This window comes from Nematostella vectensis, chromosome 9, assembly GCF_932526225.1.
Source record: "Nematostella vectensis chromosome 9, jaNemVect1.1, whole genome shotgun sequence".
Lineage (NCBI taxonomy): Eukaryota > Metazoa > Cnidaria > Anthozoa > Actiniaria > Edwardsiidae > Nematostella > Nematostella vectensis.
Genome location: NC_064042.1, coordinates 11,466,623 through 11,492,730, shown reverse-complemented (window position 1 = coordinate 11,492,730; position 26,108 = coordinate 11,466,623). Strand labels below are relative to the sequence as shown.

The 26,108-nt window shown below is 40.4% G+C and overlaps 3 protein-coding genes and 1 long non-coding RNA gene across 7 annotated transcripts in view; 2 read left to right on the top strand and 2 right to left on the bottom strand.

Annotated features, from left to right (window-relative positions):
- Nucleotides 1-4,177, top strand: part of LOC5500545 (long-chain-fatty-acid--CoA ligase 4) — a 7,976-nt gene extending 3,799 nt beyond the window's left edge. Inside the window, exons 6-11 of the mRNA XM_001621929.3 lie at nt 207-542; nt 950-1,122; nt 1,265-1,339; nt 1,549-1,740; nt 2,729-3,004; nt 3,751-4,177. Of these exons, the coding sequence (XP_001621979.2) occupies nt 207-542; nt 950-1,122; nt 1,265-1,339; nt 1,549-1,740; nt 2,729-3,004; nt 3,751-3,902 (1,204 nt within the window). The 3' untranslated portion in view covers nt 3,903-4,177. The remainder of the gene's footprint in view (nt 1-206; nt 543-949; nt 1,123-1,264; nt 1,340-1,548; nt 1,741-2,728; nt 3,005-3,750) is intronic.
- Nucleotides 3,981-6,879, bottom strand: LOC125572178. Its single transcript, XR_007313654.1, has 2 exons — nt 6,751-6,879; nt 3,981-4,599 (listed from the first exon to the last, which is right to left on the bottom strand). It is a non-coding gene; the product is annotated as an uncharacterized LOC125572178 (long non-coding RNA).
- LOC5507822 (E3 ubiquitin-protein ligase RNF13) lies at nt 6,199-26,108 on the top strand. 3 transcript variants are annotated; one of them, XM_032376533.2, is made up of 10 exons: nt 6,199-6,350; nt 6,772-6,878; nt 8,370-8,459; nt 9,282-9,401; nt 9,473-9,560; nt 18,389-18,432; nt 18,801-18,953; nt 19,976-20,069; nt 22,688-22,771; nt 24,388-26,108. In XM_032376533.2, exons 1-10 carry the CDS (start codon nt 6,344-6,346, stop codon nt 24,594-24,596), a joined length of 996 nt encoding a protein of 331 aa, XP_032232424.2. In that variant the 5' UTR covers nt 6,199-6,343; the 3' UTR covers nt 24,597-26,108. The 3 variants fall into 3 exon arrangements, with proteins under 3 accessions (XP_032232424.2, XP_048588176.1, XP_048588177.1); XM_048732219.1 differs by having other exon boundaries at nt 23,446-24,472; XM_048732220.1 differs by lacking the exon at nt 24,388-26,108 and adding an exon at nt 23,206-23,249.
- LOC125556677 lies at nt 10,372-17,455 on the bottom strand. Of its 2 annotated transcripts, XM_048732218.1 has the most exons (2): nt 12,071-17,453; nt 10,372-10,999 (listed from the first exon to the last, which is right to left on the bottom strand). In XM_048732218.1, the coding sequence occupies exons 1-2, from the start codon at nt 17,204-17,206 to the stop codon at nt 10,916-10,918; spliced, it is 5,220 nt and encodes a 1,739-aa protein (XP_048588175.1). In that variant the 5' UTR covers nt 17,207-17,453; the 3' UTR covers nt 10,372-10,915. The 2 variants fall into 2 exon arrangements, with proteins under 2 accessions (XP_048588175.1, XP_048588174.1); XM_048732217.1 differs by having other exon boundaries at nt 10,372-17,455.

Below are 26,108 nucleotides of genomic sequence, written 5' to 3'. Positions count from 1 at the left end.
TAATCGATCTAAAGCTGTGACAGATACAGAATTGAAAAAATTCAAAAGTTACGATTAATGTCCACCAAAACACAGTTGTGACTTGTAAGGACTGAAAATGAGTGTTAATATTAAAAATGGAAAGCAAAGGTTTAATGAATCTTATCAAGATATTATTTTATCAGTAAACTTATTATTTACAGTAATGGTCTTTATGCCAATTTCAGTGAGAAAGATGTTTATGTCGGCTATCTTCCACTTGCCCACGTCCTTGAACTTGTTGCGGAAAATGCTCTTCTTGCTCACGGCGCATGCATCGGGTACTCCAGCCCTCTCACCCTATCTGATCAGTCTTCAAAGATCAAGAAAGGCAGCAAGGGTGACTTGACTGTGCTTCGTCCAACACTGATGGCTGCCGTACCGGTGATAATGGACAGGATCCGCCAGAATGTTATGGAGAAGGTAAAGGATGGACCCAGACTGCTTCAGCTCTTCTTCACCTTTGCATATAACTACAAACTGCAGCAAATCAAGAGGGGATATGATGCTCCACTGCTCAACAGGTAGAATAACCTCACTTTTTACAATTTGTTCCCATCATGAGTATGATACAAGCAACTGTGTCCACCTTTAGGGTTTTGCTAAAAATAAACCAATAGAATGGCCAGAAACATTATTTCTGATTGACAAGAACTTCACTAGAAATGATATTTTAGAAGGTACTTTTAAAACACAACTGAATTCTTATACTTATGCAGTTTTGGTCAACCAAATCAGTGATTCTTACATGGGTATTGCTTGCCTGCCTGCCTGCATGTTTTCTTAAAACTTTGTTTTGATGATTATGGTACCACATGTCACACTTAAATGAAAGTTCTTGTTAGCAGAGTCAGGTGTCTGGTTGTACCTGGTTTAACCAGGGTAATTTTCTGTGGACATAATGCAAATTTCTATTGCATATTACTTGTAGATTCATCTTTGCCAAGTTACGGAAGCTGCTAGGTGGGCGTGTACGGCAGATGCTCAGTGGCGGTGCACCTCTCTCGTCAGACACACAGTACTTCATGAACGTCTGCTTCTGCTGTCCAGTAGGCCAGGGCTATGGACTCACTGAGACATGTGGAGGCGGCACCATTTGCCATAGTATGTTTATATCCATTTATTGTTTATTTATGCCATTTTATTCTGATCTAGAATTTAGGGCCCTGTATTTATATTGAGATTCTTTTCTTTCTTGCTGCCTTAAAGCATCTAAAGCATACTTTTGTAATGTTTATTATTACAGCATGGGACAGGACTACTGGCCGTGTTGGACCACCAATTGCAAGCTGTGAGGTGAAACTAGTCAGCTGGGAAGAAGGTTGGTGAAAAGAATGAATGGACCTCACCCCATATACTCCACTCAGTAACTTACTGTACTATTGCATTTTTAGCTTTTTCTTCTTCTTTTAGTCAATTTGACAGTTTGTTGTAATTTTCTTCATCTTCCTCTCCATTTTGTTGATCTTTGCTTTTAATTGTCATGAATGTTTATATGTTTTTGGAACTGTGGCTCATATCTTTTTTCAGGAGGCTACACGATCCGTGACAAGCCCTTTGCTCGTGGGGAAATTGTTATTGGTGGAAGTAATGTTACTTTGGGATACTATAAAAATCCGCAAAAGACACAAGAGGACTTTGAGGTGGACCGCAATGGTCAGCGCTGGTTCCACACAGGGGACATAGGAGAGTTCCATGATGATGGCTGCCTTAAGATTATCGGTATGAATCATGGCTTGAACATATAGTATCATTTAATTTGTGATTATTGCTAAGAATGATTGTCTTAAAGCCGCATTGTCACCAGTTTACTTCCGGTTGATTACATAACAATCTCTGATGATTAACAGAAAATGCGAGAAATATTTCAAAATATTGAAAGCAGCTTGTCTATTGGAAGTTTTTTGAGGATGTGATTTATTATTTAGAGTGGATGGCCTGTTAAATATCTCGGATTCTAAAGATTCTTTTGTCTTTTAATGGTGGAGGTTACCATTGGACCTCTGGAAGTAAACTGGTGAAAATGTGGCTTAAAGGATACTGAAGATGAAAGGTGTATTAACCCTAATCTTCCTTGCAAAATTTCTTACACTCACCTTGAAGTAAACATCTCAATAAAATTTAGATGCCCTAGACAGCCGCATCTTCATTATTATTTTCATTCAACACCAGGCGACAATTTTTTATGCATGAAATCTCAAAACTGCCATTCAAAATCATTTCCCAAAACCAATCATTTACTAAATTGAATTGTAAATATTGATAATTGATGCTTTCTCATTTTGCTAGGTCAACAAAATCATACCTGTCAACTCTACTGCATTAGGCGGGAGTCTCAAGATTTTGGACCCCTTCACCCGCTCTCCCGCGTTGAGACCAAATCTCACGCTTTTTAGAGATTTTTATCGCTTTTATTCTATAGAAAATTGTTATTTTGCCTATTTTCTAATAAAATATTTGAAACAATTCCCTTGCGTAGCGCAATTTATCTAACATCCTCGTGAGATATATAAGTGGATTTGTTCGCAAGAGCTTTCTATACGGCAAACAGCTGCAAGGTTAAACCCACCCCTCCCCCAAAAAATGAATATACCCCACCACTACCCCCAACAAATTCTCAAGCCTTGAGATTTTAGATGGTTAACAGGTATGACAAAATGGTAGCTAACAAAGATTCTTAAAGTTGTTCTAAGTCTGCTGTATTTTTCAGATCGCAAAAAAGACCTTGTAAAGCTGCAGTCTGGCGAGTATGTATCCCTGGGCAAGGTGGAGGCGGCCCTTGCCCAGTGCCAGTATGTCGAGAATGTGTGTGTCTTCGCTGACAGTCTCAAGACCTTCTGCGTCTGCCTAGTTGTACCCAGGCCCAAGCAGCTGAAACAGCTAGCTGACAGTCTACAGGTGCCCACTGACGATTGGTCAGCGGTATGCTCCAACAAGGCAATCAGGGAAGCTGTGTTGAAGGACATTCGGATTGTTGGGAATAGCGGTAAGATACATCTCACAGGCAGTAGTTTAATACTGAATATGGTCAGTGGCCTGTCTAGAGAAAAATGCAGGGTGGGGTCCAAAGTAGTTTATTCATTGACAGCGGATCAATTAAGTTCAGCATCCTTAGCAATAGTGATAGGTTACCTGTTCAATCATGTAACTTTTTAACCAGATGCACACATAAAATTAACAATCTTCTTATTAACTGTCAGATAAGGGGTCTGGAACCCCTTGGACACCCCATCCTTCCTGGACACCCGCCTGTGAAAATTTACATGATTTTGCATGTCATCCTTACTAAAAGAACTCTTCCATTGGCAAATGGTTTAGAAATTTAGGGGGACCATCAGGAAAATGGTGGTATTATTTAGCTTAATTATTTCTGAGTGTTTATTGCCTGATATTATTTGAATGATTCACCTCATGGTCCTCGAATACGCCCTCTGTACTAGTTTATATCACCACTTTTCTGGAATCGTCACCTGTGCTTGAGCCTTAGTAACATGGACCATGTAACAACCCTTGGTACTGGTGGGGGTGGACCTGGTCAATCAAAAACTCTAGAGAATAATCCAACATCTCCATAGATTAGTAGTGTACTAGAAAATGACCAAAAGTCCTTTAGTTACAGCATTAGCAGCCCAGAACAGATGCAAAAGATTACTGTACTAGTCACTCAAAATTGACCTCCCCTGTATCAGCCTCTGTACAATCTCACTAACATATTCAATATTGACTCTCCAGCCAAACTTGAGAAGTTTGAAATTCCCCAAAGGATGTGTCTTGTGTTGGAACAGTGGACACCGGAGAGTGAGCTTGTCACCGCTGCCCTCAAACTCAAGCGCAAGAACATCACCTCCTTTTACCAAGACACCCTGCGCACCCTGTACAACTAAGCTACCGTCGACACACCCTGCACAGCAGAAAGCTGTCAAAGCCCCCTTCTGACCACCTCTTCCCACTTATCTTTGGTCAGAAGTCTTTTATTCCTTTCTTCTCTAATTTCAAGTTTTTGTAAATATATTTTTTGGAATAAGTTTGGTTTGGTTAGAATTTGAATGTTGGTATATTCAGGATATTGCGTCTTCTGTTGTTGTTTGAGAGCAGTCTTGTCTTACATACTGAGTGTTATTTGGTTGTCATTTTCTGGATAATAAAGTTGATGAAACAGTTTGGACTTATTTTTTTTTTATAACTTGCTGTACTGGACCATAACCAAAGGCAACACCTTTACCGTATATAAACAGACTTATAAAATAGTATTTGCTTTATGAATTGAACGGGGATAAAGGAAAGTATCGATAGTAGGCTAGGGTAGTTGATACGTTACAAGATTGGCTACATTAGCGAATTAAGGGGGAGGGCGTGGGGGTTTAGCTGGGTTTTCAAAGATGCCATATAAAAACAGACCCGTACCCAGGATTTTTCTTTGGGATTTTTTCTCATTTTTGCCATACCTTTTCAACCCTGTGTTGATTTATACCTTGTCTACCCCACGCCTATGCAGACAATCTAGTTTTTTTACAGCTTGTCTGTAGTTTTTCTAGTTTTAGCGGAGTTCCCGCGAAGCGCCTCTTGGACTGAGCCCCATATCTAAGAAAAAATGGTATATAAAAAAAATATGGTAACAAATAGAGTGGTTTTTAAAATCCCTGTCTGTGTGGACAGAAATACCGAAAATACGATTTTTACATTAACTGAGTCCCTACATTAAATACTACCATATTCTGGAATAATATTTACGGTAGCGATTTTATTTTATATATATATATATATATGCGTGAGTGCAGGCGTTCATATAACAGTGCTCAAATCATAGGTGTAGAGCGGGATATATCTTGGTTTGTAGGAAAAAAACACGCGAACTACCGTTTCAACTCTACAAGCCTGTTTCGTGGTTGCCCAGTCATCAGGAGATTTATTAAGAAGATATTACTATCATCACTTATATACTGTGCGTTTGTTGTGGCTGTCAATTATCTGCTTGGTGTTGCTCATGCAGCTATAACTGATTTTGATTGTGTTCCGGTTGAAGATTTTTCTGAGTTTGTGGTCTTTAGGGAAGTGCTTGTCTATGAGTGAGAGAAATCTGTGGCCGATGTTGGTGCTTGTGTTCTTGCTGAAAGGTGGGTTGTACCAGATGATGTTGTTGCGCTGGCGGTTCTTGCGTTTGTTTGTGGTGTTTGGTTCGTAGTGCAGCGTGTAGTTATATCCACTTTCGTCGAGTGCTTTCTGGTATGGCGGGGCGGCTTGGTCGAAGGTTTCTTTGTCTGATGATAGTGTAGATAAGCGTTTGTTGATACTGGCAGGGATATTTCTTGTGATGGTAGGTGGGTGGTTGCTCTCGCGGTGGACGTACTGTAGTGGGGCGTTCGGTTTGGTGAAAGGCTGGTAGGTGTTGCGGTTCAGGTCGAATGTGACGTTTAGGAAGTTGACTACTCGCTTGTTGGCTTTTATGGTGATTCGCAGTCCGTTGTTGTTGAAGATGCGGCATAGTTCTTTCTTAATATTTTCTGTGTTTTTAGGTGTGGCGCTTGTGATGGCTAGTCCGTCGTCGCGGTAGAGTCCTACGTTGATGTTAAGGTCTTGGAGTTGGGAGAGGAGGAAGTTGCCTACAAGTTCGCATGTTTTTGCGATTTTGCGAATTTCTAGAATGTTGACATGCTTAAAATACATATGACTGTAGCTTGATTAATTATGTCAGGTATTTAACTTCTGTTTCCGGAGAGAATAGGGCGAAATTTGACATGCTAGCAAAAGCAGTTCGAACGGTGAGATACCAATTAGGATAAAGACTAATTTTACTCAGAGATTACTTCGGCAATGCCTCGGTGGTATAGTTGTTCTGTCGCTTGTCTAAGACGTCAGAGACCGGAGGTTCGATCCCTACTTGTGACGTCTAATTTTTTTTTCTTTACTTTTTATGATATAATAAATAATCAAACTGTTCTTGGTGTTTCATCACATCGAAAAGAAAGGACATTGTTAAGTACTCCCAGCATCTTGGATGTGTTCATCCTTTGTTCAAAATTCATCCTGTATATGTTTTGTTTTTTTTGCACACAAGAAAATAACTAGAAAAACAAATTTGCATTCACGAGTTGGCTCACAGAGCCCTTTGATTCTTTTCGAAAACTGCTTTTGACACGCCCTGCAACTCCTAATGATTGTGTTCCTCTTTGGGTAGCCTGTGCTTTTGGTTTCCAAATATGGCATTTGTTATGCACTCAAACAAAACCCTTCCGCCATGTTGAGATGTCGAATACCTGGAAAACGAGATGAAATTCGCTGAAAAACATATGCTTTCCGAGAAATTGATACTCTAAACGATGGACAAATGAAAGGTAAAATGAACATTTTCATTTATTTCGTGTCATGCACATTAATTGTGTGTTTATGGGTGAAATTTCGAGGTTTAAATTTGCTCATGTGGAAAGTCGAACTATTGTGACGAAACCCAGAACGAAAACCAGCTTTGATTACATCGTTCGCCAAATAATGTTTACTTTCAGCATATTTTTATCTATTGATACTTTTTTAGAAGATCTTGCTGTATTTATTTGTCTGTGTCTGGTTTGCATGTTTTGCTCCTATTCTTCAGCAAGTGATAATCTTTGTTTATCTTGCAAACGATTTATATGCTTTTTCTTCTAGTTGCTAGATTGAATCAATAATAATCGAAAGTTAATAGACATTTCCAGTCTTGTAATACATTTTGGTTGTTTATCGTGAGAACTTACTTACTTTTATGTCCTGTTTCCGCAGTTAAGATGGAGCGAACTTTCCTGTTAGCCGTTTTGCTGACAATCTTCGTGTCTTCGGGATTAGGGGAAGACACGACAACCCTAACAGACTATAACCGAATCTGTGTGGTAAGAAAGGATACCTGGTTAACGCTTATATTGACTTTTGTATCAGACGTAATGATTGCAATATTGTTTAGTTATGTTTAGTTATTTTATTACCACTTGATTTTGCAACGGTTGTTGTGACGTTATGTAACAATGGCATGGAAATTGTGTGAGTTGCAAAGTTTTAAGGTGCCACTAAAGGCAAACTAAGCAAATAGGCACTGAAATTTCTCACATTTTAAATTGCTTTTGTGTAACTGTTTTTGCATAAAAACGGAAAGAATTTTGTTCTAGAGTGAGTGCATTTCATAGTTACCAAAAATATCCACAGAATAAAATAACCAAGAACAGAGTAAAACTCTTCAGTACACCAAAAAATGAAATGCTTAAAATTAGTTGAGAAAAATCAAAATGCCTCTGTGAAATGCATTCCATTCCAGAAAATTTCTAAATTATGTCTAGCTTTTGCTTGCCTGAAATTTGTGTTTATTGTATAAATCCTGACATACCTATTAAGAGCTTATTTTATGGACCTCTGTGCAGGGCTTCTGGAATTACGCACTTGTGCGGAAGCGCGTAATTTGGCTTTTTCCGCGTAATCCACAAATTACAGCGTAATCCCGCGTAATTTGGCTAAATTTTGAAAGACAAAACATTTAATTTCACAGCTGATGTGTTTCTTTTAAGGTTCTTACCTCTATTTCTCGTAAAAAAAAGAGATATTCTTCGTAACAGTGCGATATTTTGAACTGAATTTCGAAAACACATAAAATGACTAGGCGTTCTTTGCTAAATCGCGAAGGCGTAGGACTAATAATAAAATACCTTTTTTAATTGGCTGGTAGCTAGGAGCCAATGAAAACTTGCCTAAGATATTTTCACGCAAAAAAAATAACCTTTTCAAGTTATTTCGTGCTTTCCTTCGGTGCAAATTGTATTTTGGGGCTAACAGTTGATATTCCGTGTAATAAAGCGCGTAATTCAGTAAAAAATCCCGCAAAATTTTGATTTTTAAAGAAAAATGTATAGCAAAGAATCCCGTGTAATTTGGAGTTTTTTCCCGCGTAAATCCAGAAGCCCTGTCTGTGTCCTTGTCTCCAGTTGAATCCATGCAATCTAGCGTATTTTATGGCCATATTAATCACGAATTTGCCCAATTCCTTTTAGTTCTTGACTATCCCAAGCCTGCTGTATTGATTACAACAGAAATAACATAAAAAAAAACACTCTAAAATGACTAACACTTGTGGTTGTGGAGATGCTGCATAGCAACTGTGAAGAGAACAGTGCTTGGCTCATTATCTGGGGAGCTTTATTGCCCCATGGGTTTGCAATACAGTTTCTGCTAGCAAAATGTGAAACATTTGTTTTTTATATTCAACAAATCAATTTATACTCACGGGTCCACTAATAAAATTGACAAGCTTTGAGCCCTCATAATCACCATGGTTACATTGGGTAAGCACTTACTGTCATATTGCTCCCTTAACTTACTTTTTTTTTGTACTTCAGATTCCACTTGGCCAGTCAGTGAATGAGACAGAAAAGTGCTATAAGTATGGTCTAGCTGATTTTGGTCAGTTGCTGAGTAGAAGTATTCAGGTGGGTTGTTACAAATGTTCATAACAGAATTATGGAAAGAAAAAGAAGCTTATCTAAAAGAAATACACAGCTAATAAACCAGGCCTATCTTTCATATCCCAGGGCTAATAGGGCACAGTTTACAGTATTCTGAATGGATATGTATATACACCGGGGTTGATTTTAGCAATTATCTCATTGGCTAACCTGAAGTTTGATACTTGGTAATTTTGAAAAACCCTCAACTTACCAAATCGGCCAAAATAAACGATTCTTCCTAATTTTTCCAATCCCTAAATTCAAGAGATCTTTAAAAAATTAAAACCTCGAAACTGAGCCCTGGGAATGCCTGTTCAATGTTGTGATGATATACATGTGTTTAGTATTTATTATATGGCTACGATGCAGGATCTGATTGGTTGATTTGTAGGCATCACATGCTATGAAAAAATTTTCTCTAAATGAATATCTTACATTATTGTCCTCATGTGACCAGACTAAACTGCAGTTTTTTTTAGTCTGTTTATGGTGTGTAGGGCTTTCATTAACTTTCAGAGTAGGCGGTGGAGATTGATAAGTAGGGGGTGGAAGTTATTTTATCTTTTAGTTCAAGACTTTAAAAAAAAAAAAACAAGTAGCCGGCGCTCAGTGGAAAAAAAACAGCGCTTCCGTCGGCCGCCATGGCCTAATGAAACCCCTGGTGTGAGTTTTGCTCCTTGGCAAATTATGATGAAAAAATTCTTAGGTCTGTAAATTCCAGTACAGCCCCTGCTCACAATTAAGTCCTAATAATAATTGATTAACAGTGCATTGCTCTGATTGCTTGTATGTTTTCTTTGGCAGGGTTTTGGTGTTTTGGCCAGTCCTAAAAATGCCTGTTCAACTGTACAGCCTATCAAGTCGAAGTCTAATATGTTCTGGTTCCTCGTGATAGAAGATGGAGGCTGCTCTTTTGGAGAGAAGGTGGGGTTAACACCAAGGTCAACATGACAGATAGATCAGTTTTTTTAACAATTCACATCATTGTTCACCAGGCATATATGGCCCAAAAAGGTGAATATGATGCCGCCATCATTTATAGTCTGACCTCTGATAAGATTATCGACATGGAGTCTGATGAATGTAAGTAGAACAGTATATTGTTTTTACCCTTTCTTATGCCTATATATAAGATATATCTTTTTGTTGTGATGAGAGCATATAAATAAATGAGTGAATGAATCAATAAATCAATAAAAAAAGACACCATAAGTTTACCCTTTCCTATATTTATATCTGTTTGTTGTGATGAGAGCATATAAAAGATAGCACCATAAGTTTACACAGATGATTGATTCAAAAGTTAAAATTAAAAAGAAAAACATATGCAAGCACAGGAAGCAATACAAAAATATAAAAATACACATTATTTTATAATTCTACAACTTTTTGGCAAATCTGCCATCCTTTAGAGAATGGTTCACAAAAATGACCTCACCCCCTTCCCTGAGTATTGGCCTGATAAGGCTGCTTATTTATAACTGCATCCACACATGTGACAGTAGAAATACAGGAAAAAAGTCTTCATTATTGTTACTAACAGTAATCATAGTATTAAAAATCTTTATTCTGGAAATAGCAGCTCTTCAACTATCTACACTGCTAGAACCTTCACTTGCTGTATAGACTTCATATTAGGGGTAAAAGTATTTCTATAAGTTTTAGGAAGCGTATTAATAAACACAAAAGTAGGTTGGATAGGTACCCTAGATTACTGGTTGTTGAGAGAGTTAAGGATGACCTTATCTATCAACATTTTCATTGCGACAATCATTTAGATCTAAGTAAAATGTAAGATTACAACTTTGAGGCTCATCTTAGGGAAAGGGAAGTGTAGCGGCGTCAGCTCCGCGTGGCGGAGAGATCCGGGAAACTTTGATGAAGTACTCACAAATTCCACAAGGCTAGGGTTTTATTGCGTGTAAGAACTTGGTAAGCTTTACAGCGAGTTTGGCCTAGGGCGGCGCTAATTTAAACCCGTGTGAACCCGTCGAATTTCTGTGAGCCTCAGGGGCTTTACAAGTTTGCTGCGTTTATAAAGCTAAGGTCACGTGATCGCTAGCGTTACATTGATTGGTGACGTAATGAGATGACTAAAAATAACTAAGGGGTTATCCATGGCATGCGGATGCCGTTACACTGCTTCCCTAAATGTGCCTACATTTATTATGAAAATAGAGTATAAATTGCATAAAAGATGTTTATATCCTAAGCATTGAATTGCGATGCTAGCTGATTGCTTATTTTTGTTTAATTAATCATGATAAGGAATTTATGATTTGTTGATTGAAAATTACTAATTGATAGCCTAAATTTGATTTATGGTTGTTTGCTTGTTATAAATGAAGCTGGTATATTTTAGCTATATAAGAATTACTGAGAATGTCCTTTATATCTTGAAATTTGGAAAGTGTTCATTGTTTCTTGGACTAAGCTGACTAATCTTCCCTTGCTAATAGCATGATAAGCTTGTGGACGGGACGCTCGAAGCACTTGTGTTGTCCGTCCTTAGCAGTAGTCACTTGGACTTTGCGCACTAGGTTGTCTTTGCTTGGGAACACCTTGGAGATAATGGCGAGCGGCCACTGGTTACGAGGTAGATCTGGGTCTGTCATGAGGACGACATCTCCTTCTCGTAGATTAGGCTGTGGCTTGTTCCACTTTTGGCGACTCTGGAGCTGTGTGCAGTACTCTCGTCGCCACCGTAGCCAGAACTGGTTGGCTAGATATTGGACTGTGCGCCATCGCTTTCTGGAGTACAGGTCGGGGTGCTCGAAGTTGCCCGGGGGCGGGAGGATGACTTGGGTTTTAAGCATGAGGAGATGATTTGGTGTCAGAGGTTCTTCTGCTAGAGGGTCTGACAGGTTCTCCACTGTGAGTGGGCGGCTGTTGACGATATTCTCAGCTTCTGTTATAAGAGTGCGAAGAGATTCATCGTCCAGCTGACGACCGTGTTCGTAAAGTAGTGATGTTAGCACTGAGCGAGTTGTGCGAATTTGGCGCTCCCATACCCCTCCCATGTGAGAAGCTTGCGGAACGTTCATTTTGAAATCTATCAAGTCACACTGTTGGGTGGATAGGAATGACTTGACGGATTCTCGGTCGATCTCTTGGAGGGCTGTTTTGAGCTCGTTGCTTGCTCCGACGAAGTTTGTGCCCCGATCCGAGCGTAATTCGCGGACCTTGCCCCTGCGTGCGATAAATCTTCTAAGAGCGTTGATGAACGAATCTGTGCTCATGTTATTTAGCGTTTCCAGGTGGATCGCTCTAGAGGCCATACATGTGAACACCAAACCCCACCTCTTTACTTCGCTTCGTCTTTCCTTCACGTAGAATGGACCAAATACATCCATTGCGGAATAGCTGAATGGTGATGATGGTGTCACGCGTTCTGTTGGGAGGTCGCCCATCTTCTGACCTTGCGTGATGCCTCTGAACTTGCGGCAGGTAACACACTTCGCGATAATGTGCGCAATAGCAGATCTACCGTTTACGACATGGTATCCTGCTTGCCGTATGGCGTTGTGGGTCATGCCGTGGCCTTGGTGATGCTGCTGCCTCTGGTGATAGTGGCGGACTAATAGAGTAGTCACGTGATGATCTTTTGGTAGGATGAGAGGGTGCTTTAGTTGGTATTCTTCTTCAGCATTTCTCAGACGACCACCAACTCGTAGTAGACCTTCGTCGTCTATGAACGGGTCTAGCTTGTAGATATTGCTGGTGGCTTTGATGATGTTGTTGCGATCGCGCGCGCTTTTGCGATCTTCGAACTTGCTATTGTTTCCTTTCATTCTTTGCAGTGTATCTATTTCGTTCTCAAAAGTGGTGGCTTGTGCGGTCTTGAATAGACACTTCTCTGCTTCCCATAGCTCCTTTACTGTAGACGCGCCATTTGTCGGTCGCCAGTTGTGTGTCTTGTTTGGGCGTAGTCTCTCTATCATCCGTTGGATGCGAACGATTGCGTGCTTGAGGCGCAGTAGAGAAGACGAGTGTGAGAAGTGCTTCGTATCTAAGTACTGTGTACGCATAGTGGTACTAGTTGAGAGGACAGAGACTTCTTTGCGTAACTCAGCATCGTCTGGATCTAGCTGAGATGACGGCTTCTGGTTGCTTGGTGTGGGGTTCTCGTAAAGGAAATGTGGTCCGCTGAACCAACGCTTATTTTCGATAAGTTGTGCGGCTGTCATTCCTCTAGATGCTTCATCTGCTGGGTTTTCTTTTCCTGGCACGTGGTACCATTGTTCTGGCTCGCTTTGATCTCTGATGTGCTGCACACGATTGCCGACATACACATGGAAACGGCGAGCGTCGTTGTTAAGGTAGCCTAGGACTATTTCCGAGTCGGTGTAATAGAGGCGCTGTGGTGTGGGTTGTAGGTCTAGCTCAAGCTCGACCATGCTTGAAACGTTCACGGATATTACTGCTGCCGTGAGTTCCAGCCGGGGTATTGTGATTTGTTTGAGGGGTGCCACTCGAGACTTTGCCATTAGAAAGCTTACGTGGACTTCTCCTTTCTCGTTAACCATGCGTAGGTATGAGACTTGTCCGATTCCGTTGTGGCAAGCATCTGAGAAGTTGCAGACTTGAGTAGAAGTCAGAGTGCCAAAGTTAGGAGGCTTGAGACATCGGGGGAACTTGAGGTTCTCGAGAAGCGGTAACTCTGAGCGCCATTTTTCCCAGCGTGGTCGGATGTCTTCGGGGAGGGGCTCGTCCCAGTCTGTATGGGTACTGCAGAGCTCCTGTAGAATCTGTTTCCCGGTAAGGATGACGGGGGACACTGCTCCTAAGGGGTCGTACACTGAACTGACGGTGGAGAGTATACCGCGTCTTGTAAGAGGCTTGTCTCTTAGCTCGATACGAAATCCTAGTGTATCCGACTCTATACACCAGTAAGTACCGAGCGATCTTTGGACTGGTAGGCTGTCGTGGTTAAGGTCTAGGTCTTTGAGGTCTTTGGCTCGATCCTCAGGGTGTAGTGCTTCTAAAACTTCCTTACTGTTGCTGGCAAATTTATGGAGTCGCAGGTTCGCGTCCGCGCACATTGCTTGTGTGGCTTTGATAGTGCGCACGGCCTGTTCTGTTGTGGGAAGGGACTTGAGACCATCGTCCACGTAGAAGTTTCGGCGTACGAACTCTGCTGCGTCATCTCCGTGCTTTTCTCTGCCTGTTTCTGCGGTCTGGTGAAGACAGTAGTTTGCGACCGCGGGCGACGATGCTGCGCCGAACAGGTGCACGTCCATGCGGAACTCTACTATTGGCTTGGTTAAGTCGCTGTCTTCGAACCACAGGAAGCGCAGGAAATCTCTGTGCTCCGGATTAACATAGAAACTGTGGAACATTTGCTCGATGTCACAGGTAAAGGCTACTTCTTCTTTTCGGAAGCGCATGAGGACGCCGATGAGTGAGTTCAGCTGGTCGGGTCCTTGTAATAAGTTCTTGTTTAGGGACTCGTTCTCGTATACTGAACTGCAGTCGAACACCACGCGGAGGTCTTTCTTGCGAGGGTGCTGTACATTGAAGTGGGGGAGAAACCACACTTTGCCAGGGGAGGTACGCAACTGGTCGACGGGGACTCGGCTTGCGTGACCACGGTCAATAACCTTTTTCATGAAGGCGATGTAATCGTTTCTAAGCTTGTCATTACCAAGAAGTTTCCGTTTGAGTGAGAGGAGCCTGTGTAGACAGTGCTTCTTGTTGTCTGGTAGGTGTACCTCGTTTGCTCTGAATGGTAGGGGTGCCTCCCAGTTTCCATTCTCGTTCTTGTGTAGACCTATCTCCATTATATTGTTAAACTGTATGTCCTCTCTTGATTCTGTTTTTCCTTGTCTTTGTTTACTTCGGTCGTGGTGGAGTTCTGTGTAGTCAAGCTCCATCATTTGGCGTATTTGCTGCGGGCTTGTCATGTCTTTGGATGGTGTCGTGCGGACGAAGGGCGGCGGTACGGTAGTATCGCTTGAAGCGTTGTGCTCGAGTAGGACTTCTCTCTCTACCGTCACACAATTCACACGAGCTGTCACGTCATCATCTCTGTCTTTGCACACTCGACCGATTACCGTCCAACCAAACTTGTACTTCTCGGCCCAGGGCTCTTCAGGGCTTCCTGCTATCACTTCAGTTGGTTGGAAGGCCGCCGGGACGTTTCGACCGATGAGTAGTCCGATTTCTATGTCCGGTCTGTATGCGATCTGGTCTGCGATGGGTGCGAGGTGGGTCCACTGCTTCGCTACTTCGGGACTAGCGATATCGCTTTGTGCGGCGGGGATGTACTCGCGTGTGTATGCATACGGAATCCTGACGTGCGCGTGTTCGTTTTTGATATCTTGAATTCGTAGACCAGTTATCTTTTTTGTACGAATTGTGTTGAAGCCGACTATAGTATTGACCTTTAGGTCGAGCTCCGGTGCTGTTATTCCTAGCAATCTTGATAGACTATCCGTGATGAATACGTCTGTCGATTGATCATCGAGGACGGCGTATGTGAGCTGTTTTTTGTGTGGCTGTGACTCATGTGTGAGGTTGACGAGGACTATTCGGGCGCACGACCTACCGGTCCCCTCCCCTCCGCAGACTTGTGTGCATGTTGCTGATGCTTCTGGGGGGCTAGGGGGTGCAGGTTTAGCGGGGGCGCTTCTGTCTTCGTGAAGCAAAGTTAGGTGGTTCTTGTTGCAGGCCTCGCATCGGGGAGGAGTTTCTTCACAGTCTTTACGAAAGTGTTTTCCTGTGCATTTAAAACATAGCCCATTTGATTTTAGGAACTCTAGCCTTTCTTCATATGGGAGTTCTTTGAACCTTTTACATTCAGTTAGGTTGTGCGACGCTGCGTTGTTATGGTACGGGCAGACCTTTTTTTCTGTGTGTTTAACCAATGCTTCCTTCTTTTGGGCCTCGGTTTTAGTTAGGAGTACATTGTGAATGCGCTCTTGTGGCTTGCGGTGCGTTTGTATGGGAGTTGGAGTGCTAGAATGCTTGGTCGGTGTGAGTTGAGGAATGTTCATTCGCTCGGCGTGAAAACATACTTCTGTGACGAGATCACTAAAGCTAGGAAACGCGCTGTACCCCCTTTCCTGTTGTAGTGCTTGCACTTTGATTGACCATTTTGTCGCGAACCATCCCGGGAGTTTTTCTACTAGGGACTGTATTTTTGAAGGGAACTCATAAATCTTAAGGGCTGATATGTGCGCGCTTGCAACTTGCACTTGATACAGAAAGTCACTAAATTCGCGTAGCCCCTTTCCATCGTTAGGCGCTATCTTTGGCCAATTAGTTAGTTTTGTTTCAAATTCTGTCGCTATTATATCTGGGCGTCCGAAGCGGTTTCTCAGCTTATTTCTAGCTTCACGGTAGGCAGTGTCGGGATCTGCGCCAACCATGTACTGTAATTGCTCTACTACTAGTTTAGCCTTTCCGCCGAGATGTTGATACAATAGATAGAGCTTTTGCTGCGCGCTCACCAGGGCAGTGTCTATTAATGCATCAAACGCTGTTTCCCAGACAAAGAATTTCGTGTGGGGCCCTTCCCCGGTGAAGATGTCTGGCTTAGCTTGCGGCAAGCGCTGGAGTTGTGTGACTTTAGCAAGGGCTTCGGCTATTTGTTTGACGCTATCTGTCTGCAAGGGCTGTTGGTAGGACTGTGTGACGCTTTGATTCGGTATCCCATTGTAATGGCGTGACGGGTCAGATGACTGCACATTTTGGTTGTGTGACATTGGCTGGGCATTTTGAATTTCCTGATAGACAGTGGAGCTTTTCGGCGTAAACTCTTGTGCGTTGTGCCAAGCGGTAAGTGTTGATGGCGGGTTTGTTTGGGATTGGCTGATGAAGGGACGATTCTCAGGTACTTGAGTGGTCTGAAAGGTCACGAACGTGTTGGCGGTAAGGGGTCGCTGCGGTTTAGTGTATACGAGAGAACTTTCGGTGTTAGGAAAGTTAAAGGGAGATAAGCAACTTTGGATCGGATCTGTGATAACAGGTTTGGTTGTTTGTGCCTCGGACAGGAAACGGCTTATTAAATTCTCTTTCTCGATGGGCAGTTCAAACTCTTCTAGCGAGATCGCTTCTTTATAAACGGCCTCTTCGGCTTTTGTTGCATTTAATTCTTGTTGCAGTTTAAGATTTGCTAGTTTTTGTTCCTGTTCCAAGATTGAATTATTAAATTTGATCTTTTCTTCTAAGGCAGCACGCTTAGCTCGCACGTCGATTAAAGTATCTCTTGCGGATTTCGAGCTTTTTGATGATCTCCGTGAAGAGTGTGACGCAGAGGAAATTACTGACATTTTGTCGGCTTGGTACTCGAGAGTTTTTATCTTCTCATGCGCTATTTTCTTAGCCTCATTAATCGACTGATGGATATCTAACTGTGAATCGGCCACTTCTTGTGAATCTGGCGTTTCTTTTATGAGATCGTAGAAGTCGTTTAATTTCGTTGTTGCGCTTTCTGCTAGGGCATTGCAATGACTAAGTTCTTTCAATATTTGTTCTTTATTATTTGATGAGCTTAAATGTGCCAGGAAATCGGATATGACTTGCCGGAAATGGTCGGTCGCGGCTTTTGCGGTTTTTGCTTTAAGTTCCTTTGCGTACTCTAAACCCTTTTCGGTCATGGTACGTGATCTTAACGTTGTAGTTTCGGGCTCTACCGACTGATGGGGAATTATATTTTCTGGGAAACTCTCAATGTTCTCGGGGATATTTTCGCTGATTGGGGCGGGCGCATTGGGGCGTTCGGCCATTCTTAAATTCTTATTGTAGATGGTCGCGGCGAGCGGCAAGATGATAAGTCACACAAAGTTTTTTTTATTTTTTTTTGTATTAACGAACAGACGACGTAGAATAATGGCAATATACTGAAGAAACCAGTAGATGATTAATCAGTTTGTGAATTCTAATTGAGAATGACTTCAATATTTTCTGTCTTCATGTGGTTTGAAACTTTTGACTTTTGTGTAATGCAGAGAGCATTCCTTTCTTGTGAAATCTCTGCGTATCCGGTTGTAGTTGAACCAAATTTTCGAAATTAGTAGAAAAAGTGGAACGGACTTACGGTTTCCGGATGGGCGGTTCGGGTCTAGGGGTCGGCGGACTTGACTGGCCTTTTCTCCTTTGATGGGCTTAGAGCTTAAGGGAAGCTTGACTTGGACTTGACTTGACTGAGGACTTGGTTGAATCGGCAGGGATTCAGCTTTCCAACAGAAATTCGACTGTAGCGGCGTCAGCTCCGCGTGGCGGAGAGATCCGGGAAACTTTGATGAAGTACTCACAAATTCCACAAGGCTAGGGTTTTATTGCGTGTAAAAACTTGGTAAGCTTTACAGCGAGTTTGGCCTAGGGCGGCGCTAATTTAAACCCGTGTGAACCCGTCGAATTTCTGTGAGCCTCAGGGGCTTTACAAGTTTGCTGCGTTTATAAAGCTAAGGTCACGTGATCGCTATCGTTACATTGATTGGTGACGTAATGAGATGACTAAAAATAACTAAGGGGTTATCCATGGCATGCGGATGCCGTTACAGGAAGGTCAGTTGGCTTATCGGATTAAGTCTACCCACAGGGTCTTAATAGTGAAATCTTTTCTTTGTAGTAGGAACCCATGTAGAGGTGTGTAAGTTCTTTTTATCTATAGTTTTTGGTCAGACAGTTTAATGTTTATGCGTTTTGTGCCATTGCTCTGATGTAAATGGCTTGTAACGATTCACCTTTTTCAGTCTGCCCTGAAGAAGTCTAATTAAAGATGATAACTTGGCAGATTCGAATACCAGTGTTGGTGTATTCTAATTTACATGTATACTTAAAACAATTTTCTTTGTAAAATCAGGGATTAAAATAGAGAAAATGTAAATTGTTTGATAAATGGCATTGCATTTTTGGTTTTCTGCTTTTTTTTACTTATCTTTTATCCCTTTGTTACTCACCCCCAGATGGAAGGAAAGCAGATGAAATTGTTGCTATTCATATTGGAAAGGTAATCACTATTGGTAAAGTTCAAAATGCTGATGATTTTTAGCCAGTTATCAAAGTTATCCAAATTTTATTATAATTATTACTATAATTATTTTAATTGGCTAGACCTGAAACCATAGAATGACTTTTTTGTTAAAGCTCGATAAGTAAAAAACGTGAACCATGTGGAACGTTTATTGTCTTTTTGAAGAATCAGACGTGAAATGTAGACACTGCGAAGACTTGGTGAGGCATCTTTCTAGTAGACTGTTTGAATACCTCGCTAGTGATTGATCGGAACAAACATTCCATACAAAAATACATATTTACAGTGTTCATGTTTATCGGTTGTGCCGTAAATGCATTCTTAAAAAGACTTTTCTCTAACAGACAGCCGCCAAAGAGTTAACAAGAATTGATGTCCTGGCACGGAACAACATTGTCATCACCCCTCAGAACTTACTTTTGTGGAATGTTGAGGTCTACATTATCCCATTTGCTATCATTGTTGGAATTTGTTTTGTCCTTATGGGACTTTTTATGGTAAGTAATATTAAGGTAGATGTATATAGCCTTTTTATAGTGTTTTCCATTAATTGGTGTTGTCCACTTTGATTGGCGAGCAAGTACCTGCCCTATAAAAGTAATTGCCGTAATCAATAATTAACGATGTAAAGCTGTAACAGGGCTCTGTGGCTTGTTAGAAAAGGGGTTACTTAATACCCTACATTACTAAACCACTCAAATCAATAGTGATTAACTCAAAGCAGACTTTCACCAAGACCTAATGTAAGGCAAATGCTATCCTTTTGATGTGTCATTCTAAATATGAATGCAAGCAAAATGAATAAAGTCTGTTGTTACATCATTTCAATAAATATGAATTTGAGTTAAAAGAACCTTCCATGGAAAAGTGCAGCGTTTTCCTGTCTGCAAGAGGTTTGTGTCTGGTCCTGACTCGACAATTGAGTAGCCACCTGCCTAAACATCTGTTAAATGTGCATTAATTCAGCGATATGTTGATATAATTTTAACTAAGTTATTCATTATTAAATACCTGCCCACGCATACACCATACACATTACTAGTTTTATGGCCTCTCTACTAATGTCATTTGAAAGTTGAATATTTATATATATCATGAATAAGCCTTGTCAGGGGAGAAATTTGCATGTGAATGTAAATACCAGTTGAGATGCTACCATTCCGCTTGTGTGACCAAACATGAACCCAGCCAAGCAGAACAATAACAAGAGATGAGCATTTTATATAGTTTTTTCTAAAAATGCCAAGAGCAAGGCTTAGGTTCAACTTTGTGAGTAAAAAATCTTAGTTGATCTCATATGCAGCCCATTTAAGCAGTATGAATTGTTTTTAATCTTTTGTTAAAATTATTGTTTGCAAGTGGCATGTAGATTTGGCTAGCTACTGTACCATATTCTTCACACAATTTATTGCCAAACTAGTTTTACCAAATTTGAACTTTTTTTATGTGAATTTATTTATTGTGAGTGAGTTGTTGTAATCAAAGAGACTTATGAAAGAATGTTTTTTTCTATCTACAGATAAGCCGCTATTATCGTCATTATTTAGAAAAACGTAGGAACAGGCTTTCCCTTACAAATCTACGTAAAATTCCCACAAAGAAATTCAAGAAAGGTAAGTGCAATCTTGAGGCAACCATTTTCAGGTGATGTTTTTTGTCAAATTGTGATAAGCCTTATTTATTGAAAATTTATTTTTGGTTTTAATCTGGTATTCGTACCGAGGCGTCGGGGCTTAACTGTGGCTGTGTGGGGTAATACAATGTGTGGTAATGGACGTTGGTGCGTGGGTTAAAGTGTGTACGTGTTTTTTTTTTTATATGGTGTATTGCATTGGGGGCTGTAAGGGTCGGAGTAGTGGCTATGTATGAGAGGTAGAAATAGGCTAGCAGTGAGATGTAAGGGGAGAACTGTGTGTTTGACCTTCGGATGAAGGTGATAATTACATGTTGATAACTTCTTGTGATAACATATTGTTCAATCTTGTGGAGTGCAATGTGAGCTTGTAGAAAGGTATTGTGATAAGCCTTATTTATTGAAAATTTATTATGGATAAATCTTTTTATTGAGCCTATGATGGTGTCAGAACTTTTTTTTTTTTATTATTCTATTAAAAATCTTTGACTTGTTTGTGATTTGTTAAAGATTATTAAAGACTGGAGTTTGGTCGTTATATCACAACCATAATCTAACTTGTATTCTCATTGGTTCATGATATAGCCACTATCTTAAACAAACAGAGATCAACTCTAAACTGGAAAAAAAACTATTAAGTGGAAACATCTTAGGGTCCTGGTCCCTTACGCAGTTCTGCTCAAGGTTAAACCAATCAGCTATCGACTATGATTTGGGGTTTGCACTGTGCAGATCTGCGCGGTTTGAGCCAATCAGACGTTATAGATCTCGGTGACATCAAGGAGGTGTTGACATACAATAACCAGACTACTCTGTATGACATAAATATCTGGTTATTACATGTCTACAGAGGTCAAAGCCTTTGTTAATTCTCAAACAAAAGGTAAAACAAAACCTCTGAAAGTCTATGAACGAAAACACCTTCCTTTGACTAAATACTCTAAGCTAAAGAGGGGCGACATAATTTCCACAGGTCTTTTATTATTATCGTTTCTCAAATTGATCCTTTTTGTGTTTGATATGTGTATTATTTTTAGCTTACTTGAAGGGTGCTAATTTGGTGGTATTGTTTTGGCGCGTTAAGAACAGTGTTCTCATGTACTGGAACATCCTTCGTGTATCTCCTCCTTAGAGTTAATCGATTAACTCCAATATAATGCCTTTCTTATTTTCGGAGCTTATGATATTTCTTTAATTACCTTGTATCCCAGAAGAGTCCTTGCTTTAGTTTCCAATTTCAACTGGGAGCTTGGCAAGCCTTTATCGGCCAAGGTGGACTTGTTACTTTGCTTTCGATTATCTTTTGCTATCCCTTCCATGGACAAAGTCGTAAATGCGCATGCAACCATACATATATTCATCTTTGGTCGCTTAACAGTAAACTCTGAATGATCAAGCCGGCTATAACGTGAGGCAACGAGAGTTGGAGTGCTTATTATTGCAAGTGGTCACAAGACAAAAAGCGCAGTCCTGCGCTCACATCAGCCAATAATGATACAATTATTCACTTCCTTTTGCGCAGGACTGCTCATGTATCAGCAAAATCCCTTATTTAGCGTGATATCGGAACCCATGTGAACTGCTACCTAGCGCAGAGCAGCTATGCCCTTGTCCCTGCCACTTGGTTAATCTACTCGGCTTAGTTTCGTATTTTAACTCAAACATATTGATTAAAAATAACCATGTTACTAAATAGTTATGAAAGTGATGCGAAAAGGAAAAACTTGTGAGTTAATTATGAGTTTTGCACACGACTGCACCGTTTTGTGCTAATCTTTCAAGATGTTTTGCACTTCACTGTTAGCAAACCGGACGTTATTTTAGTTATCAAATCAAAAATAAAGTCAGAATGATCAAGCCGGCTATAACGTGAAGCAACGCGAGTTGGAGTGCTTATCATTGCAAGTGGTCACAAGACAAAAAGCGCAGCCCTGCGCTTGCATTTATTTAGTCAAAGGAAGGTGTTTCGTTTAGAGCCTTTCAGAGGTTTTGTTTTACCTTTTGTTTGAGAATTAACAAAGGCTTTGACCTCTGTTGACATGTAATAACCAGATATTTATGTCATACAGAGTAGTCTGGTTATTGTATGTCAACACCTCCTTGATGTCACCGAGATCTTTAACGTCTGATTGGCTCAAACCGCGTAGATCTTCGCGGTGCAAACCCCAAATCATAACTCGATAGCTGATTGGTTTAACCTTTAGCAGAACTGCGTACAGGGCCAGGACCCTAAGATGTTTCCACTTAAATAGGTTTTTTTTCCAGTTTAGAGTTGATCTCTGTTAACAGTGGTAGGCCATATTATAATTTCTTTTTCACTAAAACATACTCTGATTAAATGCCCTTCCTTTTTATAGTATTATCAACACTAGGAAAGCAGTATACATGCAGATTATGATCTTGTTTTTTTAATTATTTTATTGTTGCAATTGTAAGTTCAGTCCATATGAATACTTACAATACACAGCACTTTTCATTTCTGATTAATTAAGGAATGTCTTGATTTGTCTGTGTTTTGTACTATGGTAAATAAATGGCTTTACCTAATGTTTAGTCCCTCTTGAATAAAATATTGATTAAATTTCATGCAATCACCAGGTGATGAGTATTATGACGTGTGTGCTATCTGTCTGGATGAGTATAAAGAGGGTGACAAACTGCGAATACTCCCTTGCGATCATGGTAAGGCTGGTTTAATAATATATTAAAAAACTGGGCACCCTTACACCCCTAACATTTTCAAAGGGGTGTGGTTGTGTTCCAAATTTTTTCTTTTTTTTTTTTGTATCATGCCCCCTAATATTTAGGCCTGCTACAGCTCTGTTCTGAGCTGTTCTTCCATCTCATGCTAGGATACTACCATAAGTGTATGGATCCATAGCTGATAAAATGTTCTTCCATCTTGTAAATGTGTAAGTGTGTGGATCCATAGCTAATTAATGTTCTTCCATCTCATGCCAGCATACCACTGTAAGTGTGTGGATCCATAGCTAATTAATGTTCTTCCATCTCATGCTAGCATACCACTGTAAGTGTGGTTCTTCTATCTCATGCTAGGATACCACCATAAGTGTATGGATTCATAGCTAATAAAATGTTCTTCCATCTTGAGCTAGCCTACCACTGTAAATGTGTGGAACCATAGCTAATTAATGTTCTTCCATCTCATGCTAGGGTACCGCTGTACTAAGTGTGTGGATCCATAGCTAATTAATGTCCTTCCATCTCATGCTAGCCTACCGCTGTACTAAGTGTGTGGATCCATAGCTAATTAATGTTTTTCCACCTCATGCTAGCCTACCACTGTACTAAGTGTGTGGATCCATAGCTAATTAATGTTTTCCATCTCATGCTAGCCTACCACTGTAAGTGTGTGGATCCATAGCTAATTAATGTTCTTCCATCTCATGCTAGCCTACCACTGTAAGTGTGTGGATCCATAGCTAATTAATGTTCTTCCATCTCATGCTAGCATACCACTGTAAGTGTGTGGATCCATAGCTAATTAATGTTTTTCCATCTCATGCTAGCCTACCACTGTAAGAGTGTGGATCCATAGCTAATTAATGTTTTTCCATCTCATGCTAGCCTACCACTGTAAGTGTGTGGATCCATAGCTAATTAATGTTCTTCCATCTCATGCTAGCATACCACTGTACTAAGTGTGTGGATCCATAGCTAATTAATGTTCTTCCACCTCATGCTAGCCTACCACTGTAAGTGTGTGGATCCATAGCTAATTAATGTTTTTCCATCTCATGCTAGCCTACCACTGTAAGAGTGTGGATCCATAGCTAATTAATGTTCTTCCATCTCATGCTAGCATACCACTGTACTAAGTGTGTGGATCCATAGCTAATTAATGTTCTTCCATCTCATGCTAGCATACCACTGTACTAAGTGTGTGGATCCATAGCTAATTAATGTTCTTCCACCTCATGCTAGCCTACCACTGTAAGTGTGTGGATCCATAGCTAATCAATGTTCTTCCATCTCATGCCAGCATACCACTGTACTAAGTGTGTGGATCCATAGCTAATTAATGTCCTTCCATCTCATGCCAGCATACCACTGTACTAAGTGTGTGGATCCATAGCTAATTAATGTTCTTCCATCTCATGCCAGCATACCACTGTACTAAGTGTGTGGATCCATAGCTAATTAATGTTCTTCTACCTCATGCTAGCCTACCACTGTAAGTGTGGGGATCCATAGCTAATGTTTTTCCACCTCATGCTAGCCTACCACTGTAAGTGTGTGGATCCATAGCTAATTAATGTTTTTCCACCTCATGCTAGCCTACCACTGTAAGTGTGTGGATCCATGGCTGACAGAAGGCAAGAGGACATGCCCAGTGTGCAAGCGACCGGTCGAGACCAGCAAGAAAAAGAAGCAGGGCAGACAAGGATCTGCCGATGCTGAACAGGGTCATCACGAGCACGAGCCTAGTGAGACAACGCCCCTTATTCGCCCTTCTACCCAAACTTCGACTGCCTTGCCAGTATGATCCTTTTACTGCTTTTCTCCTTACTCGACTGGTGTGATCCACTTTTTGGTGGTGATAAAGCAGTAAAGGATCAAGCCATTAGTGATAATTTTCGTTCCTTTATGTATTAAATAATGTTTTTACCCGTGATGAGGCGAGCATAGAATGCCCAAGACATGTTCCATTGTAGATCCACTGCAAGCTATAAGGGATAGCCTTAGGACATGATGTTCTTCTGAATGGCCAAATAAACCCCCAACCCAAAATCATGTCCATGGAATGATATGTATTTTTCAATCTTTCACATTTTCAAGCCTGGTCCCTTTTAGTTTGTAAACACCCATACCTGGCTGATTGTGTCACTCTTGTGGTACTGATGATGTATACCAAGATTTGTATTAGGTTTTGAAAATATAATCTAGTCACATTTGTTTACACACTTACCTACAATATGGACATTTAAAAATCTGTTTTATCTAAAAAAAAATTACTATGTATGATTTAATGAAATGTATTGAGTGTAAATAGCCGTGTGAACGTTTTTATGAGCTCTGGCTAATCGTAATATAACAGCAGATACAGTGTCAATGATTTTGCTGGTTCCTTCTTGTGCATGTGAAAGTGTAAAATGCTAAAGTATAAGATGCTGTATAAAGTTTAGCATGGCTACAATTAGATGATGAAAAAGGTTTCTTTTAAACAAGAGATCTCTGTTTACAGAGTAAAGTTAAAAATATATATTGCTAAATAAGTTAGTTCATGGGTGAGTTGGCAGGAGAGGTTGATAGCTGTCAAGTATGTGATGAAACCTTTGTAGCTAACTATCAATTCTATATCAAATCTAAATGACTCTTATATTGTGGTATACTTAGAATAACAGGTATTCCCTCAATACTGGAGTCAAGTTTTGTAGTATACTTATTCTTATAGCTCTTGCAAATGTATGTAGTGTAGGTACTGTAACAAGCCCATGCCCAGGATTTTTCTAGGGGGGGGAGGGGTCCAAAATCTGAAAAGTGGACCAAAGGGACATTTATTATTAGATTTTGCTAAAAAAAGGTTTGGCTCATACATTTATGACATACCAGTAGTGATCTAGAATGCCTTTTTATATTTAATTCACCTGCACCCCCCTGGATACGGGCCTGGGTAATATTATCATAGATAATGTAAGTGTATTGTAAGTTAGCCAGACAAGTTTAATGATTTTTATAGATTTTCTCAGCCCAAGGCTGCTGGTATCTTTGTCATGTCTTATCCAGAAAGGGCCATACACCTATTTTAAATAAGGTTGGAAAATCCATGTGTTGTAAGGTGTTTTATGGGTATCAAGTAGTCAACCATAAAAGTGAAAATAAAAACAAGTCAAGGTTGAGAAAGCTGTAGCATTTTTTTACTTTTTTTTTCAGCCATATTACCCATAAACCACCGTGGGTTACGATTCAAGGGTGTAACCTTATTTGAAATAGGTCTATATTTATATACATTTCTTGTATCATATCCATATAAATATCAATAAAACATAATACTGCT

What these genes read in the sequence shown, in the direction of transcription:
- LOC5507822 (XM_032376533.2), top strand. An exon ending in TTGCTATTCATATTGGAAAG is followed by an intron (nt 18,433 to 18,800) that starts GTAATCACTATT and finishes TTTCTCTAACAG; the next exon opens with ACAGCCGCCAAAGAGTTAAC. An exon ending in AATACTCCCTTGCGATCATG is followed by an intron (nt 22,772 to 24,387) that starts GTAAGGCTGGTT and finishes ACCTCATGCTAG; the next exon opens with CCTACCACTGTAAGTGTGTG.
- LOC125556677 (XM_048732217.1), bottom strand. Translation starts at nt 17,206, where the DNA reads ATGGCCGAACGCCCCAATGCGCCCGCCCCAATCAGCGAAAATATCCCC.